Here is a 19551-nt window from a genome sequence, read left to right as displayed (position 1 = left end):
TGAGCAATGTATTCCTTTTTCTTCTCAAATCTTGCCATCTTTTCTTGACTTCCTCTGCTGTTCTGTTCCTTGCAGATAGCCTCACTTATTGTTTTTCCTGCTTATCTTCACTTTTGTTTGCTGTTATACAAGAATATGCTCATTCGCCAAATGCAATTGCTTGCAATGTCCTTATTTAGCTTCCTGTATTTGGGATTGTAGTAAACTAGTCCCTTTATGTCAGTAGCAACACTGGGAATCAAATAAAAATAAGAAGAGATTAAAAGGGATTAAACAATAAATTAAATAACAGCCTCATCATAAAGATTATGAATAAACAAGAACACTAAGCATGCGTAAACGTCCACCAAATGCCAAATATCCTCTTTGCCAGATATTGGCAGTTATTTGGATCATTGATCCGGATCATGTTACAATGATCATCCACACAGCCAATTACAAATTGAGAAACACATTTTTGAAATTTTGCCAATAATGAAGAAAAATTATTGTTTTATTTTGAAACTGATCTAGAATCAGTACGTTGATCTGAATACCCTCTAAATTGAATGAAATCTTCCATGGACTAAGGTCATTCTTTGGTTAAAACTTTGTCAAAATCATTTAGTACTTTTAATGTAATTCTGCTAACAGACAAACAAATGGTGGTGAAAATATTACCTCCTTGGCAGAGAAAAGCTTTTACGAACCTGACTGAATAGCCTGACTATAAATGATTTGGTAAATAAATAAAAACAGGCTTATGTCCTAAAACAGTTTTGAAGAAGTTATTACTAGGAATAGGTCAATTAAAAAAAAACTCTTTTTATAGAAAAAGTGATTTTCCTTTCTTTATGATTGCCAAAAGGCGATTTTTTTTTTCTCTTGGTAATGATTTTCACTTTACCTTCTTCAGAGTTTGCCGTAACACAATAACACAAATGTCCTGTCTAATTAATCATAAATCTTCCCATCAAGCCTTTGATGGACTGGTAATATGTCAATGATGAGCTGAGTTAGGTGGGAGAGAAGAATGCACAATACAGTCCTCAAAAATATGTGAGCGTAGAATAGGGATGGACTTTATCATAGACACTCAAAGCCCTTTACATAATTAAGGCATTATTCTTTCACTCTACACACAGTGGTGGTAAGCTACTATTGTAGCCACAGCTGCCCTGGGGAAGACAGATGGAAGCGAGGCTGCCATTGTGGCCATTGGTCCCTCCGACCACCACCAACACTCACTTACACACTACTGTACATTCATACTAGGCAATGTATGGAACAGATGCCACTGGAGCGACTGTCCCCCACTATGGCACCTGGAATTCTCAGTGGTTCTGAGATCTAACGAGATCCAGTAATGACAGGCTGGTATGGCCATTTTAGTCTTGAATGCTTTGTAATGAACCAAACTCTTGGGGTTAAAGACCCCAAAATGCTTTATTTGTTTAACGCTGATTTCTGCCCCTAATCTGATCAGGTCACATCACAAAGGATTACATGTGTGCATATGTGTGTGTCACAAATGGCAGAGGTTGTGAGGACGTGTCGTTTATTCAGTGAAGATCAGCGCAGCAGCACCCAGGGATTGCAAGGTAAAGAGCAAACGAAAAAGCCAAGAAAAACTGAAGAAAAGACGAGCAGATGGAAAAGAGAAAAGAAGAATATGAAAAAGAGCTTCCGGGCTTTGATTGGAGGAGCGCGGTCAGAAGAGGGAGGGACACAGGAGCAAATGAAAGCAGCTTGTGTTATTGGCAAAGTAAAAAGTGGTACGTGAATAAATTAGCCAGACTCCCTCGGGATTACTAATGTAATTATTTGAACGAGGGTTTTCATTAGACTGTGCAGAAGAGTGGAAGACCTGTACAGCAAAATGGATGATGAAGAAAATCAGTGGGGGTTTAGTTACTACTAGAAATCATCCATCAATGGAATGAAACACTGATACTGAAACAAAAGAGAGAAGTTCCATTGCTGCTTCTAATTTTCTTTCCCTTAAGAAGAAACAAAGAGAGGACAAAAAAAAGACACAATGATAATAAGGAGACATGATCCATTGGTCACAGATAAGGATTTATTAGAGGGCGGAGAATCTCCCAGAATTCCTTCTGAAAGAAAAGTCAATTCCATCTGTAGCTTCCAGGCACTGGGAGTCCATCATGCCCAGCAACAATGGCAGAAATTACATTTTCATATGAACACATTCATTGCAAAATGCTATACATCCATTTAAAACAGATCTTCAATTGTATCAGCAATCAGAATTGTTCAAATACAAAAGTAAAAACATCACCAAGGACACCGAGGTGTTTTCTCACAAAGCAGCACCGCCATGAACGCTGTCACTCATCTGTGAATTACTCACTCTGGAACAAAGTCTTCATATGCAGATTGTCTGAGTAGCAGAAGTCATTAACTCCTTTAAGCATGCCTCAAGAAATAAATCAAGAAATTGTACTGCACTCTTTTTTTTTTTTTTTTTCTTCTTCTTTTAGATAAAACAGGAAACACATCAAAACATCAAAGGGATTGATATCTAAATGAGGGCTGAAGCTGGAACGTGGGACCAAACACACAGGTATTAATGAAAGTTGGAGATGAAAGAGTTTGCCGTCATTTTTTGCTTTTCAGTAGTTGTCCTGATCCCCACCCCCCACACTCCCCCTTTGTCTTTCCTTCACGGCTGCTAATGAAGTTTTCATGTTACGATTTAGATTGAGCTTGACAAGTCCACGTTAAGACTAGTTGGCTCTTCACTCTTCTACACCCTTCTGTCTTTAGAAACATGACTCTGTATAGAGACTGTAATGTTTTACTGTATTTCATCAGCAACCTTCACTAAAAGTTATCAACTTGAGCTATGGATAGGATGTGTCCAAAGGCAAAGCAGTGATTTTAAATGTCATAAATCAAATCATACGTAATTGTGACTTTGTCAAAAAGGCCATTGTAGGGTCAAAAGAATAAAGAAACAAGGTTTTTAAAACACATTTTCATTTATGGATAAAAGCACCTGTTCAAGACATTAACAAAACGTTTAGTTAAAATAAATGTGGAATATTGATAAATGTGTAATTAAAGGAGGACACAGTTACTAAGTGCCGGTTTCTCTCCCGTTTGTGTTTAAGCGTTGTTTGACACGCATTTCCTGATGCTTGTAAATGTCATTGAAATCAGTGAATAAGATAAACACACTTTTAATTTGAATGAAAGGCCTTCATTGAAGAAGAATCCAATAGGTTTATTTGATAGGATATGTGCTTTAGAGTGCAGATCAATTTCTGTCTGAGCCCGACACACTTAATTTTTTTATTTTTCTCACGCTAACACAACGTACATTTGTTTGTGTGGAAAGCCCGATTTTATTAAGCAATTAAAGCAACTTCCTACATTTGTGTGTGCGATCTTGCTTTTTGCCTTCAGTTTTGACCGGTTCCGTGTTTATAATGTGTGTATATTTTATCAACTTTCTACGCACCGTTTACTGAAAACTAGCTTTGTCTGCAGATGTCAAAATGAAAGGTACCAGAGACCCATTTCTGTTTCTTGTGCCATCCTTCAAAAGAAAAGTGCAATATGTTTCACCTTCCAGGAGCGCTGGACTTATTCGAGGTTTAGAAGCATGGGCGCACAGGGCAAAATTTGACTGGGAACGCCCACATTTCTGGGCCGCTCCACCCAGAGCGGGTATCTGGGATGAAGGCGTGCAGTGACAAACTTAAGTCGAAGGGGAGAATACGAAACAGCCTGAAACCATGCAGTTGCATAGCTTTTACCTCTGACGCGCAATAGAGAATAAGAGCTGATCAGATGTGTTAAAGCTTCCTTTATTACATTAGCACAACTGATGTAATGAATTAAAGAGCATGACGTTTTATTGTGCAAATGTCAGTGCTCAGTGACCCACAAAGCACTTTGTTAAACTGTAGTTTTGATTTTGGTATTTAAACTGAAGTCATACAAAACATAAAACCTTTTAGTTCAGCAGGTCACTTCCATCTTGCGATTAAAAAATATTGACTAAACCATCAAGTGTGTGAGATTATTAATATTGACCAGTGAAGATGGAATTATTTTGTGAAGGTGAAACAATTTATTTAATCTCTCTTTTTTCTGTCCAGTTTGGTGCAAAACAGAAGACAAGCAACTTGATTTTGCGATGAGGTCCAATCTTCAGTCAGGTTGTTTGTTGCATTGAAAGAATTGCACGTATGAACTAATATTAAGTATGCATTTCTTTTTTTTTTTTTTTTTTTTTGGATTAATTAGATAATGAATAATATTTTGGATTAGATTATCTAGGTTTCTTGCATTTTTCCTCAAAATGTAGTCATAAAAACTTTCTGTATTTTTCACTGATTGGGTAGAAAACATCACTCTGATGTCTCATTCCTCATACTCCAATACAGTATGATTATAATTCTTTTTTTTTTTCTTAGCTGAACTTCCAACCAACAAATCTCAAAATGTCTCCTCAGGGGTTTCCATGTGAGCGAGGGGTTTCCCCTTCGCCTATTAGAAGCAGAGACATCCGCTGCCATGAAAAGGATGCTGATGTGCTGATTGAGCATGTGCGCAGCCTCGGGGAATGTACTAGACAATATCGGAGAGCACGGAGATCAAAGTGTGATACCTACTTGTTACGCTAAGCGCGTGCACACCCTTAATATAAATAAATATAAAATAGAGCAGAGGGAGAAACACTCACAAACAAAACGCTGCGGGACATTAAAGTGTTAGGAGTCACCCATCGGGTCTAAAGCGGGTTCACAGAAGAAGATCACACAATATTAAGCATTTACAGTACTGAATAAAATGGTACAGCCACACAATTCTGGACCCAAATGTTTAGCTTTTTTTTTTCTTTTTTTTTTTTAACAGCAACGACTTCAAGAAAAACTTAATATTTTACATTATTTGAGGAACATTTACAGTGCATGGAGTTATAAATGATTCCTCTGGGAATAGATGGAATTATGTTTATTTCCCAATGCAGCACGTAACACCACACTTAGACAGCTCTGTTCTGTAGCTGCTAATAGTCGGACAGAGAGAGTGGAATGGTAGGCTGCAGTCTGCCTGTTTCATCGTGAGGTGGTTAAAAGGCTCCTAATGAGGGCCAGGGGAGCAGAGGCAACATAGTTGACCTCTTGTTGCTCTCACACACTCAGAGGATACACTTTGCTCCAGGCCAGAGAAGAGGATAAGTAGAAAGGAGAAAGTTAGCTCTGTGATCACCATCCCTGGCGGAAGTCCCGGTGCTGCTGCTGCTGTGTAGTGAGCTCTCCTCTGCTCTCACACTTAATCAGGTTTCCCGTGAAGTCTAAGAGGAACATTCCTGCGTTGGCAGATAAAAGCCTCTCTGCTCAATGAGGTGAAGCAACAATGGCACGTGAACATCATGAAGGAGCGTCCATCTGCACACAGACTCTCTTTACGTGTGCGTCACGTTTGTGCACACTGTGGTGGATTATGTACAAAATGATTGTCCGCTCCGATGTTCTGTCTTTCCTGCTGACCTCACCTAATGCTCTTGGCTTCTTTCTCCTCGCTGGCAGCAGGAGTGTCACCCTCCTCTTGTCATGTGCTCCTGGGGTTCGGTAGGTCAAAGACAATAGGTGGGTTCATGGGCAGGAAGTTGACGGTGCAAGCGGAGGCGTTGACGAATGTTGTGTTGCCATCTGTCATCATTCCGTAACCTGATACAAAACAATAGAGGCAAAAACATAAGATATATAAATGCCTTATTCCTTCTGTAAATATTTGTTTTTTCTCACTAATATAGGCCCAACCTCTGTTTTTCCCCAAATCTGCAATCCCATGCTGCCACTTTTGCAATATTATATTACCTTTTATCTGAAAATATGTCAATGTGTCTAAACTTCAATATATTGACCAGCCATACACAAAGTCTCTGCATCAACAAGTTGAATATCAAATTGTCCATTACATACTGCACGTCATGTTTACCTGCTGCATGACACGTGTTTTGTTCGTTCTGAGCATTATATACTATATTTGTGGTACTTTCTGGCAGTGATTGCAAAGAGACAAAAAGTCCCAGTAATTACCACACACTGGAAAACATTTTGAGGTATGCTGAGGGGTGAAATTTAAAAGCGTCGGGACAGCGTGGCGGCACATACCATTCCACACAAAGCACTGATTTCAGCCCGTTTGGTGCAGCAATGGTTGAGGCCAGGCAATTTTCGGCGATTCTGAGCAACACACAAAGTGTAGTAAGATGGACTAAAGGTGGCATTCTAATGTGATGAGGTTTGAAATCACTAGGGCTGCGTCCGAAAAGTCCCTCCTATCTCCTTTCCTATCCACTTTTCCATAACCCCGTGGATGTTATCGCGGGGTTAAGGAAAGGTGTTAGGAGAAGAGTAATGAACAAGCCATCACATTTGTTTTGACAATCAGACGCACTTCAACGAGGTGACGTAATAATCTGACGGCCACGAAGGTTAGTGATGTCTGCCGTGGTGAAAAAACTAAAAATTTCCAAAAATGGACTAAAAACTTCATTTGAATGTAAATCAAAGGAAAAGAAGCTGCCAGGCTACGAGAACCTCACATTGAAAATGGTTGCTCACACTCACCTTCCACTTTCTAATATGATTTATGTTGAATAAAACATATTGTGGCTAAACATGTCTCTGATCCCTCGTCAGTGTCTGTTTTATGTCAGTTATAATCTGATAATATGTCTTACATATGATCAGATATGATTTTTAGATTATTTATTTATAGTTGTTCAAGGCATATTATTGCATTGGTACGGTCATCGTGAGTTTCAGTCAGCGCTCGGGTGAGCATTTCCCTTTAAATGTTGTCGCACGCAAGGGATTGTGGGGCAGCATTTTCTCGTTTCCTTTGGTAAAGGATGCATCAGTGTTTCCTAGGCTAAAGGAGGTAAAAAAAAAAGGCATTGACCCTATTTTCCTCAGCTTAAAGAGAACGCAGACACTCTTTATTATGGCCAACACTTCCGGGGGTGAAGGAACAGTGGTAAGGAAAGGAGATAGGAGGGACTATTCGGACGCAGCTCAAGTAGCATCCTCTATGTCACTGAGCTAATTAGCACATAGAAATGTCACCTGTAACTTCACTAATTGACTGAGCCAGTCAACTGTGTGCAAGAGAGCAGCTGTTAGCGTTTAAAGTCAGATTTTAAACAGCTTTCAAAAATTCAATTATTGCATCCAGACAGCATGGAAATGTTGTTTGAAAAACTGATGTTTAAAAATGCTGTTTTTGCATTGACTCCAATGCAAAATAATACATTTAAATGTTCAGAAGTGTATTGGAGCCACATTTGGGTAAAGGTTGCAAATCTGTAGCACATACGGTTGATTTATTGTGAAGTTTCAAAGATTTTGAACTTTAGGATGATTGTTTTGGCATCTGAGGAAAACTGCAAACTTTGTGCTCACTCATATCAAGGCAGCACATTTAAAAAAAATTTATCTTTGATGGTGTTTTTTTACCATTCACAATTACCGTAATCCATTTCCCTCTCGAAGTGAGAGAGCGGTTATCTCTTTTACAGCACAGTAGTATAGTATTAATCAGGTTGTAGAAAAGAGCAAAACTGTTGGAATATATAACCGTAACAAAACGATCAACCACAGAGCTCAGATACAGAAACTGCAGATGAATATCAAACTCTCTGACAAAGGTGGATAAAGATGACACAACATTATAAGTTCACTATAAGAAGGAACACTTTAATAATTTCAGATGCCAAATTTTCTAGATGCAAGTGGTTAAAATGCTTTAGAAATCCTGTGAACATCAGCCCATTAGAAAGTATCTGTAAATATGCAACAAAGGTTTAGCAGGAGGACAAAAAAAAACTTCAACATCCTTATTTTCCTTTGAGAAGGTCCTTATTATTTTACAATGTATTTACACTTCAAAAATAGTTTTTAAATGAATAAAAGAAAATGTGCAAACGTCTGTGTTGCTGTTTGTAATTAGAAAAACTAAGATGAAAGTCTGAGTGTTTGATTGATGGGACTAACTAAAGCAGCAGCACACAAAGCAAACAGAAATGTTTTACCTTCACATTTTCTCACAAGCACCACAGGGTGACACTGTAGACCCACAGCTGAGATGGAAATCTCTCCATAGAGTTACTACGTACTCGAGGACTTTTAATATGAGTTTGGCTCCTGTCACGTTTAGAATACATGAATGCTAATTATACAGAGAATCACCTTTTAACTAAATCTGCTGCATTTCTCACCTGGTTCTTTAAGTGTGAGTTAGGGGACAGACTTAGTGATGACCCCGTAACCCTCATGACTTTTCATTGTGCTGAGGGAGTCGCCCTCTCTGACCTCACTGACCTCTCTGCTTTGGAAGAAATGCTGATAGAGATGAAGCAGCTCTCCTATTCCATAGTACTTTACCTCAATTAAGCGACTAAAGGTGTTTCTTTCTTTCTTTTTTTTTTTTAAGATAAATAAAAATCTTTCAATTAATTATTAAAAAAAAAGAAAAACTGTTATGTATTAGAAAAGATGAGCCTGTAAAACAATATACTCTTAAGGGCAGATTTACTAAAGGTCTTTGCCTGTGAAAACATGCGCAAAAGTCACTGTGCACGATTACAATGTTGCAGGGCATCTTCTAACCCCATGTTATCAGGTGTAGGCGTTAAGTGAGTCCACATTGCAGATATGCAAATATTGGGAGGAGAAAATGTAAATACATTAATGCATCACATGCAATCACAGTTATCAAACCTGCAACTGTTTGCAGTGCTTAGTTTTGCACATATATATATATAACTGTCACAGCTTTACACACAGTGATGGCTGCAGTGATGTTGCAAGGAGGGAAACATCAGGGAAACCAAGGAAACAAAAAAGAACGGATGTTTAACGCTCACGTTAACAATTTTGGTATGAAAATCAAGAATAATCAAAATAAAACTCTAACCTAATGAGAAAGCAGTGTCAACTGTGTGTGAGGTATAATGACAAATTAAATAGCCTGGGTGGCACTGCTTCTGTCATACATCGTGGCTCTTCTTTCTTTCTTAGGCTGCACGGAAGAAAGTGCACGGCTTTTTTCCATGGTAGGAGGATAGGAGTGCGCGCTTCTCCTACGCTCTGCTCTTCAGTAAAATTAAAAATGTTTACCAAAATATTAATAAAACTGTGATGTGAATGGGAAACTGTCAGGCTGGCCAACAGTGTGTATTACCCTCCTACAGTAACAGTAGTGACATGAAGGCTGTCACCCCCATTACCACTGGATGAGGAACTGCTGTATATCAGCAATGGAGCTGATACTTTCCATTAAAGCTGATATCCGGAGTTTCTGAGAATCGTCTCAATGTCCCGCCCTAAACCGCTTCACTTCCTCCCCTGCCTCTGCCAATCTACCAGAAGCCACGCCTCTACTATTCTGCACGCGCATTGCAGAACATAACAAGGCCGCATGGGTCGCATTGATATAGGTCTATAGGTCAGGTAAGAGCCAAAATCATATTTACCCGTTTGCTGTTGTGAAGCGCGGCCTTGTTTCCGTGCACAGTTCCACATTCACTTTGATTGACAGACTCTGCTACAGGAAGTCAAAGCCTATTGGCTGGGCGATTAAGGTGCTCGTTTCCATTTGTATAAGGGTCTATAGGATGAAGGTGGGACTTATATACATTCATGTATATGAATGACCACCGGCAGTAGACCATAGTAAAAGACTAGTTAGGTATTTTTTCGCATTTCAAAAGAATCATACATAAACATAGATTTATCAGAAACTCCGGATATCAGCTTTAAAGTCAATGTGGCGATTACCACCGAAGCAATGCTGCATAAATTTGGCAAAGTTAAGCCTGTGTGGGACAGGAAGTAGTGACCCTCTTGCTCCTTTTCAGGGTGGCGGCGGTCTGCTGGTGCTTATCTCCAGCTTTCTTTATGCGCTAGGTGGGGGTACACCCTGGACAGGGCAGCAGTCAATTGTATTTCACATACGGTATAAATATTGACCTTATTCATGGTTGAATTACAAAAATTTCCACAAAAGCTGAAGATCTACAGGGAAGAACCAAGTGGATTTCCTTCTGCTCCTCTCCAAGGTCACAATAAACTGTTTCTATGGCTTTGTGGTTCTCTTTGTATTCACTACAACTCGCTATACCACACGATTACACGTGAATTAGCGAGATCTCCGCAGTCCTTGCTGCAACAGATATGCATCACAGACAGAGGCAGCAGTTACGCAGCGGAGACGTTATGGAGTAGTTGAGCAATCCAGTGGGAATCCGGTGTAAAGGCATTATTTGAAGCAAAGATTTTTAAGTAACTCGTAATTGTAACTATAGTTTTTAGTAACTAGCACAACACTGGTGGTTCCCAGGTACAGACTGTTGTTGCGGTAGATGATTTTTTCCACCACGGTCTGAGCTTCTGTGTTTACCTTCATGAATGTGCCCGAACACATGCAGCTTAGGCTGGACTCTCCTCTGGACCGTGTTGAGTAGCTCCATACACCCGACACGCTGCATCTTCTTGGGGACCCAGTCAAGAAACCCTGCACACAACCACAAACACATTCTAAACTTTCCAATGGTGTCACACAGAAATCAAAGAATATTTGGAGAAGTAATGGCCGTTGTTGTCACTCTAAAGTACACAAGGGAGAAAACGTTCTTCAAAGATCCTGAAGTCTTCGTGACGTCAGAGCAGCTAGCTGAGGGGGCAGAAACAAAGGCTGTGCAGTTGCATTACTTTGCATTAACAAAGTTTACTGTTTTTGTATAACTTCAACTAGCACATTTAGCAGAAAAACTCGGAAAATCACTATTATCTCAGAAAATAAAGGTATTTGTCCTTTTTTCCATTTCTCTCATGCCGACTTGTTCCTTGATTTGGCATGGCGCGTCACAAATGTTATATGTGTAATGTTTGTTGCACAATATAGAAATGTGACTTTATTCTGTGTTGTTACAGTTTCACAGTAAACATTATCAAAGACTCCTTTTTTCTTGTCGAGTTCTTACAAATGTTTAACTGCTAGGATAATTAGTCTGGATGACTACTGAGGCCGAGGCAGCTGTTGTTTGACATAACATATTAAATATGATAACGACACTTTTTTCCATTACTAAAGTTGAATAAGTATTCTAAGTTGGCATGTTTATTTGTGGAATCAATCCAGTGAGGCAAGGTTTAACCTGCATTTATTAAATGTGACCTAAAAGGTGGTGATGGGGGGTCTGTGCATGTATCGGTATCGGTTAATACTGGAAATCAAAAATATAATGTTGGAGAATATCGGCCTATCAGATAATGGAAAAAAGTTAATATTAAACATCTCTAAATTAGCAATCATCTTTAGATTGTGAAGAGATTTGTGTTTGTGATAGAGTCAGAGCACCATGCACACCTCAGAAACAACCTCTTGGCAGGGTTGATTAGTACTGATGTCAAACTAGCAAACTGATAGACAGACACACCCATTTTGTTACCAACATCCATTGGAGGAGTCTCCATGTTTTACAGTTAGTAGAACTGTGTCTGTGGCAGCTTCTTTATTACAAAGCATATTACTCTACAAAACTGTGATCAAATTAAGTCTGAATATCTGTTTTGTGACAAATTTGGCTCCGAATTGACCTGAAAACCCTTTAACACCAAATAACAAGACAACAAATAATTAACTTTATTCATGTGAGAAACATATTTTTGGAATTCTATATGCAATGGGGAAAACACCAGTGTGACAAACGCTGTACTTTGTCTTTTCCCATTTTTTCAACAGTTTGCAATATCATTTTAAATTAACTATCCGTTCCAAGCATAATTTAAAGGGGACTTGAACCAGTAAAGAACAAGTATCGGCATTTTCTTCCACTTTTAGCACACAGAGCAAAATATAACTGCGGCTCGACTAGATAAGCTGCACTACTTTAACATCCTCGTCTGAATCAATCGAACAAGTTGGTTGTTAGGTTGATTCTCACATCTTCTATAGCTCATTGTGTGACATGTAACATCACGGTTCTCCTAGAATCCACACATGATGTTTAGGCTGCCTGCCTGTTGGCAGACTACACATCACAGCACAAGGGACGTTTTGTTAACGCAGCCATGAAAAATAAAGATCAATCAAAGCCACGCACAGATGCAGACTTCACAGCATGTGTGACAGGGATAAAGTGCGGCATGCACATGATTTAGGATGTGCATCGTGAAGAGGGATGCTGCTAATGCTGAGTCAATAAATGCATCAAGTTAGAAGAACAGGATGACTGAAGAGCTTGTGATTTTATCTTCGCTCCTTCTGTTGCTCCCAAACGACAGTGGGAGTGCAGAAAAGCAGCAGCAGTAGAACTTAACGCCAAACGTCACTATGTGGACCCTTTTAGTGACACCTGGGGCTTCAAGATAGTTTTCAGACAAAGCTGGCTCTAATATTAAAACTTGGTTTAATTTGGAGTTAAATAATAAAACTTACAGGTAAAGAAGACAATAAAGAGGTGGTCATTATGTTTCATTGATTTTGCTTCAGTACTTACAGCCATTTCTTACTGACAAGCAGGGCTTTAAATTTAATTTTGGCTAGCAGATATTTAAAGGTACCAGCCAACCAGATTTTCTACCAGCCAATTTTTTTCCAGCGAAAATAATCTACATTATGAGTGCCACAAAACAAATTTAAGCGTTCATGTTCTTTTAAAGGCAGTGGCTATCGTACGGTTGCTGTATCAATATACCAGCATTCTATCCGTACGCAGCGCTTCATTTGGCCAGTTTAGGTCACGTGACCAAGACAAAACCTAACCGTAAACCAAACCCTAAAAATTGTTGCTAAATACGCTTATAACCTAACCCTAACTTTAAACCTAAACCTAACCCTAAGACGCTACGTACGTATACTTCGGTAAACATAACAATAGCACCGGGTGTTGTCCGTACGGCAACCGGACGAATAAACACTTTGTTTTAAAATATATATATATATTTTTTTTTATTTAAGTTGATCGCAGAATTACATGCATGCTCTTCAAAGATAAACAAATCCCACTCCCCACAAACTATATAGTGTATATATAGTGCTCCATTTGTTTGCTTGTTTTTTCCTAACTAACGTATTTCCTAACGAACTTAATTTCAGCTCCTATTGTTTGTTTTGCACCGTTCTGTTTGTCTTCTCCGATACCAAACCATAACATGCTAACGTAAGCACGTAGCCAATTGTTGTATGACATGTCACAACATAAAGGGAAATTAGTAGGATTAGTACAACCAGCAGTGTTGCCAGATATAAAGTACGTTTTAAAATATATACACATACAAAAACCCTCAAATTTCTTGGCGAAAAACAGTCCAATCTGGCAACAATGACTTGTTGCCTCGTTTCTGCAGCCTGCCGATTCAAACAGACGCAGTGGTATCTGTTTCGTTCTTCACCAGCCAAAATGGCTATTAATGCTACAATGTTTCCCGCCAAAGTAAATTTTTATCCGCAATTGGCGGGCTGGTGAGTGTTAATTTAAAGCCCTGCTGAAAAAACTTAAATGTAGGATAATATGTCAGTGACTGTAGAAACTAGGGATAGACCAATATGGATTTTTTAGGGCCGATGCCGATTCCGATTTTTTTTCCATCGGCCTTAGCCGATGACCGATACGGACTGCCAATTTTACACTGTTTACCTCCAACTGCTGCACTTCATATGTCACAATATTGAAAAGTAACACTGGAACTGAGTTCCTAATGGCCAATATGTCAGCAACGGGGAAGACATTTAATAGTTGTATGTGTAGATTGGTGAAGACCCACATGTTAAAGTACAATAATGACATTCTTATATACTGGGGAACTTGGGGATGCTATTATGTACATGTCATACATTTAATGTCAAATAAAACTCGTTGAAGAAAGATTTTTTTTTTTTAACTTTAATAGTTTATGTTTACATTAAAAGTCTAGTCAAAGTGAAACACTACAAAAACGTTGTCTTTAAACTTAATGAGTTGAGACACCCTAGTTTTACAGTAAGTCTATGTGGGACTGGCACAGAATAACATAAAGAATGAAAAAGTAAGTTCACACAATAATGTGAGATGTTGACACATCAAAGAGCCTCGCAAGAAGATTCCAAGTCGTAGTAAAAATATGGCATGGCGTAGAGTATTTGTGGCGCAGTGCTGGTTGGAGGATGGACGATGGACCTTTGGGCTCCCACGTAAGGGATAAAAAAGCAGATTTTGCTCCAGAGAGGAGGATGTCTAAAATCCGAGGCAGTGTCCGGCTCAGACCGCAGACACAGTGCTACTTATCACCTGCAAAACAGGTTTTTAAACACTTTTTTTTTTTTATCAGGCAGAGGGCTCGTGGCAGCGCGTGGAGCAGTAATTTCCAGTTTGGCTCACGGCAGGTGTCAGCAATTATTTCCAAAGCAACGAGGGCTTTGTTGCATCTTGCCTCTCGCTTATTGCTCACAGATTGAAAATAATATTTGTGAAAAGATTTTGCTAAGTTTTAGACCCAGTTTTGGATAAAAGCATCTGCTAAATGAAATTGTAATCAATGAATGTTGTGTTTTAACCCATAGAATACACTCTTCACAGCTACACACACACACACAGAGTTATTGTACAATTCTAGGATTTTATCCAAAGCGACATACAACACGAGCAGTCAAGGTTAGGGGACATGCTCAAGTGATGACCCAGGTTGGATTCAAACTGGTGACCCTCTGAGTACAAGCATGCTTCCTTAACCGTTACGCCTACGCCAACCTCTGTAATAAAAGTTATACACAAGCTATTTGTTGTGCAACAAATGTTCATGTAAATCACACAAACACAACCTGGTTTGTCTGCGTATGATTTATTAAGATGAACAATGTAGTTGATGACATGTCCAAAAGTGATGGCCCTATTTGTATTTGGGTTTGGTGCTCACAGCGTGGCATTTCATAGCTTTATGAATTTAGAGTTTAGACTTTACTTTCCTGAAATAAATATAGGAGGTCTAGTGAAAATAGTTCCTAATTTAATTATATTTCGATTAGGCAGACTATGCTGATTGAGACGGAGGATGGTAATGATGGGTGGAGTGAACGCTCTGTATGATACTGAGCACCAGAGATGACTCATACGCTGGAGAAACCAAATCTGTGAGAAAGTCAAGAAGGTAAAACACAAAGAAACAACAGATGAAGTCAAGAAAAGATGGACAGATAGAAAAAGAAGAAGAAGAAAAAAAAGCAGTTCAAAAGAAATTATTTTTTTAATTCATTCATTTAAAATTGTTGATGGAGCAAAACAAAGGTGAACCACGCCCATGAATAATGGGCGTGGTTCCCAAAGCCTGCTCTCTTCACCTTTTCAATCTTTCTACCTGAGAGCAAGTCAAGATTTTTAGTAACATTTAAGGACTAAAATCCTTTAAAACTCCAAATGTATCCTTTAGGAGCTTTGGGAGATGGTGAAGTGAAGTGTGAAGTTACGAGGGCTTTCTGTGTCTCAGGGTATTCCACTCTAATGTGCTTCTTGTTTGAAAGCAGCTGCTGCTTTGGGCACTGAGCCTGTTTTCCTCTTTGTGTCTCACTTTCTGCTTTTCTCTCTCTTTGTTTAACTTCCTCATCGCAGCTAGATAAAGAGGTCGTATTTTTTCCTCACTAGCTGCTGATCTGCAGCTTTACTGCGCCTCGTAAAAAGTGCATTTGCAGCAGTGGAAAAACTCCATCTTTGTTACTTTCCTTTTTTATTCATTCGAGTATCAGTTTCCTCTTTCGTCTTTTACTCAAACCATTCCCCCTCTGATTGCTTAGTGTGTGTGTGTGCGTGTGTGTGCGCGTCATGCATTAGAAGCCTGCTGTAGCTGCTCCATATGCCAGTGGCTTTGTGAACAGATAGCTGGAGACACTTGGCGACGTTGAACAAAAAAGAAATGATCATGTTTGCAGCAGAGGCGCGGACACAAAATCAATCACACACACTTGTCTGAACAGCACAGCTGCAGCAGGAGATGAGCTGTACAAGTGTGTGCAGCACGGGCGAGAACTGGAGAGAGTTTGCGCGCACGATGTCGGTGTGCGTTTAAGCTATGGCCTCAGTGTTCAGTTCCACACTAGTGATGCTTTTTTTTATTTTATTTTTTTTTTTTTTGAGAGTGATACATGTTGAAACAAAAAGGTGATTATCAAGGTTAACTTTCTTCTGTGTGGTTAAACAGTGTCGTGGAGCGATCACAAGCTGTCTAACTATGTGAAGCTTTGCTACACCTTTGCAAGACAAAAATCACAAGCTCCATTTTTTATTTATTTATTTTTAAATGTAACCTGATGGAAAGGAGCTGCCTATAGATTAAAACCCAGATTATTTCATGTCTTTGTTGCTGTCTAGGGGCTTTTGTATGACCTTCCAACACCAACTTTTGTGTGTGTGTGTGTTGTTCAATATGTATACAATATGTATAATATATAATAATATAACATAATAAAAGCTATATATTGTGATAAAGAATATTTTTTAATTTAAATAATGCCACTTTATTTTGTATTTAAAATTTAAGGATGAAATTTGTGTAGTAAATATTCAATGTATGTATTATGTATAAAATACATATACTGTATGTATGTACATATGTATGTATGTGTGTATTTGTGTGTATGTATGAATATATGTTTAAACTGTATATATAAAACTTTGTGTAGAATACATATTGAATGTGTATTGTAAAAATAGTAATATTAGTTTTCCAATATTTGTTATGATATCTAGAGAGCCTTGTTTTGGTTTTTTTGTGATAAGCTTTTGCTTCAACCGACGTCCTTTTGGCTGATAAGTTAGAGAATTAAGTGTTGTTTGTTCTGTTTTTTGTTTTTCTGAAGACGGCCGAGATACAATTGAAATTCAAATACTTCCCTCACTGTTAGTCTTTTCTTTTAATTGCACCAAAGTGTGAGTTTTAGTTGTTTTCTAAAGTCCTGGTATGTACGCTTGCATGAGCCTCGTGGTTCTCAAACTTTTTGGGCTCAAGTTACCCCTTTCTCTTACTTTTGAATCCAAGTACCCCTGCCCGACTACTAGATTTTACTCAGAATTCTGTGAAAAAAACAACTATAGAGCATAATGATGGAATAAATGAGTGATAATCATTTTAAAGAATTTCATTTTGTAAATAAGTGGAATGAAACAGTATGTAGGGCCTCCTGGATAGATTTATTTGATAGTTTTTATCATGACTGACTCTAGTATTTTCAGTTCATGTTCTAATAAAGATCATATCTATCATCATGTGTGTTTTTGGTGTCATTTCGTGTATTCTGCTGTTGTTTGTCTCTTCTTTTTTTTATTATTCAGTACATTTTTTCCTTATTTTGTGTGTTATTGTAGTTGTTGTTGTGTGTTGTTGGTATTATTTAAATTATTCTATCTCAGTGTGTGCGTGTTTGGTGTCGTTTGGTGCATGGTTTCTTATGTCGTTTTTGTATGTTTCTGTTATTTTTGTGTATTTTGAAGTGATCTTGTGTATTTTTCTCTCATTTAGTGTGTCTTTGTTGTCATTCTGTGTGTTGCTGGTAATAGTAAAAAAAATTCTGTGTGTTTTTGGTTTCAGTTTGTTTAATTTACTTGTATTTATTATTTAGTATATTTTTCCTTTATTTTGTGTGTTTTTGTTGTTTAGTGAGTTGCTGGTAATATTCACTGTGATTATAATTTGAAACTAAAAATAAACACGATGAAACCTTATATTTTTAATGCTTTGATTTGTTAATTTTCCTCTCTCTCTCTCTCTCTCAAGTAGCCCCTGTCGTGCCATTGCGTACCCCTAGGGGTCCATGTACCCCCATTTGAGAAACACTGCATTAGCCTACTGTTTGCACTCTGCAAAATGACGATCCATCGCTGTTACCCCAGCAGGCTGCCATGTCTCTGCACCTCGTCAAACTGCACACCTTCTGCCTACACTCATGTCATAGTGTCTACAATCAGAAAATGCATTTAGGAACTTCTAGTGACGGTAAATAAGGAACTAATGAAATGTTGACTTCAGCCTGTAAGCCTGTTTGTACAGCCACAGATGTAATGCAGTCTGTCCCAAACATGTGGTGCATTTATCAAAGTGTGTGCGTGTGTGTGTGTGTGTGTGTGTGCGTGTGCGCGTGTGGTCCTGTCTGCATATGAATTTAAGGGAACACTGCTCAGATAACAGATGGAGGCACGGGGCCAGAAGGCAGAGTGAATTAGCATTTTTGGTGAAGGCATAAAACTGATGGTTGTTCCGTGAAATAAAATACATATCTCATATCTGTCAAGAAGTTGGTTTATTAATAATAATAAAAAAAAAAGAATGAACTTGAAACTCAAGTCAAGTTGGAAAAAGTACGTCATTCCCTTCTTTCTTTGTTTTGCGGTATTTCCTATTGAATGAAATGTTTTTTATTCACAAAGTCATCATTTACTTTAGGGATTTCTCTGCAGGCTCACCTCAGAACAGAAGTTTAGTACACGTATAAAAAGGTATGTCTGCATATTTAATGTATTGGTGTCATCTATCCACCACAGAGCTATGGTACTGAAGCTTAAAATGTGCACATTGAGGAACACTGTTGAAAACATCAGTTTCAAACATTAGCATTAGAGAAGAACTGGATTCCATATACTGTATGTACTCCTCAATAAAGCCTCCACACATGAGCAAAACTTTACATACTTAAAATAATATAGCACGTTTTGGCTGGAGTAAAAATGTAGTTTATTAGTATTTAAGCTATCATTGTGCAATCATTTTTTTAATTTATTTTTTTAATTGAAGCACATTGTTGACTTCCCATCAAACTTTTCATTTCAAATCACAACACTTAGAAAAATGACAAGCTCATAAAGTTTAAGTTTTAATTACCCCAAGTGCTTGAAGCTTATCTTAATGAAACAGATGTATCACATTTTAATGTTGTTTGGTGTTTTGTCACCATCTGTCAACAGAGTCAAATTATAAATGAAGGCTGACAGAATTCGTTCCTGCAGTCGGATGAAAAAAAAAAAAAAACCCAAAAAACCTCATGGCTATTGTATGTATTAGCAATCCTCCAACAGAGTTAACACACATTAGTAGTAGGGATGTCACAATTCACCATTTTTATGATTAACTGCGGTGTTAAACCTAAATACGGTCAACTTTGAAAGCATTACTAAATGTAAAACATGCTTCAAAAAGCTACCATGAAATCAGGCAATAAATTAAATGTGTTTCAGCGACCCAGCGTTGTACACCAAAGTAAAAGTAAATAGTACCTGGCTTAAGTAATGTCAATGTTTACCCAACATAACAAAGAATCGGTAGAACATTGTTAGTGTCATTTGCTGTTACAGTAATTATTTGAGTTTTTCTTGTACTTTTCTGTCACTTTACATTGTTGGTATTATATTTTGTTATGAGAGCATCCACAGATGGAAACGAATAACCTATTAAGAGTGTTCATGAGAATTTTCTTATTCATGGTGGTGTGAAATTAATTAATGCCAAAAAAAAAAAAAAATTGTGATAATCATAATATCACACTAAGTTCTCTGACAATCTGTAATCA

General features: G+C 38.1%; 1 protein-coding gene across 1 annotated transcript in view; it reads right to left on the bottom strand.

Annotated features, from left to right (window-relative positions):
* Positions 1-2045: 2045 nt before the first annotated feature.
* Positions 2046-19551, bottom strand: part of mpped1 (metallophosphoesterase domain containing 1) — a 107738-nt gene continuing 90232 nt past the window's right edge. The window contains exons 6-7 of the mRNA XM_028451796.1: positions 10423-10536; positions 2046-5684 (exon numbers count right to left, since the gene is read on the bottom strand). Of these exons, the coding sequence (XP_028307597.1) occupies positions 5566-5684; positions 10423-10536 (233 nt within the window). The 3' untranslated portion in view covers positions 2046-5565. The remainder of the gene's footprint in view (positions 5685-10422; positions 10537-19551) is intronic.

Source organism: Gouania willdenowi, chromosome 6, assembly GCF_900634775.1.
Source record: "Gouania willdenowi chromosome 6, fGouWil2.1, whole genome shotgun sequence".
Classification (NCBI taxonomy): domain Eukaryota; kingdom Metazoa; phylum Chordata; class Actinopteri; order Blenniiformes; family Gobiesocidae; genus Gouania; species Gouania willdenowi.
This window is presented reverse-complemented; position numbering and strand designations above follow the sequence as displayed.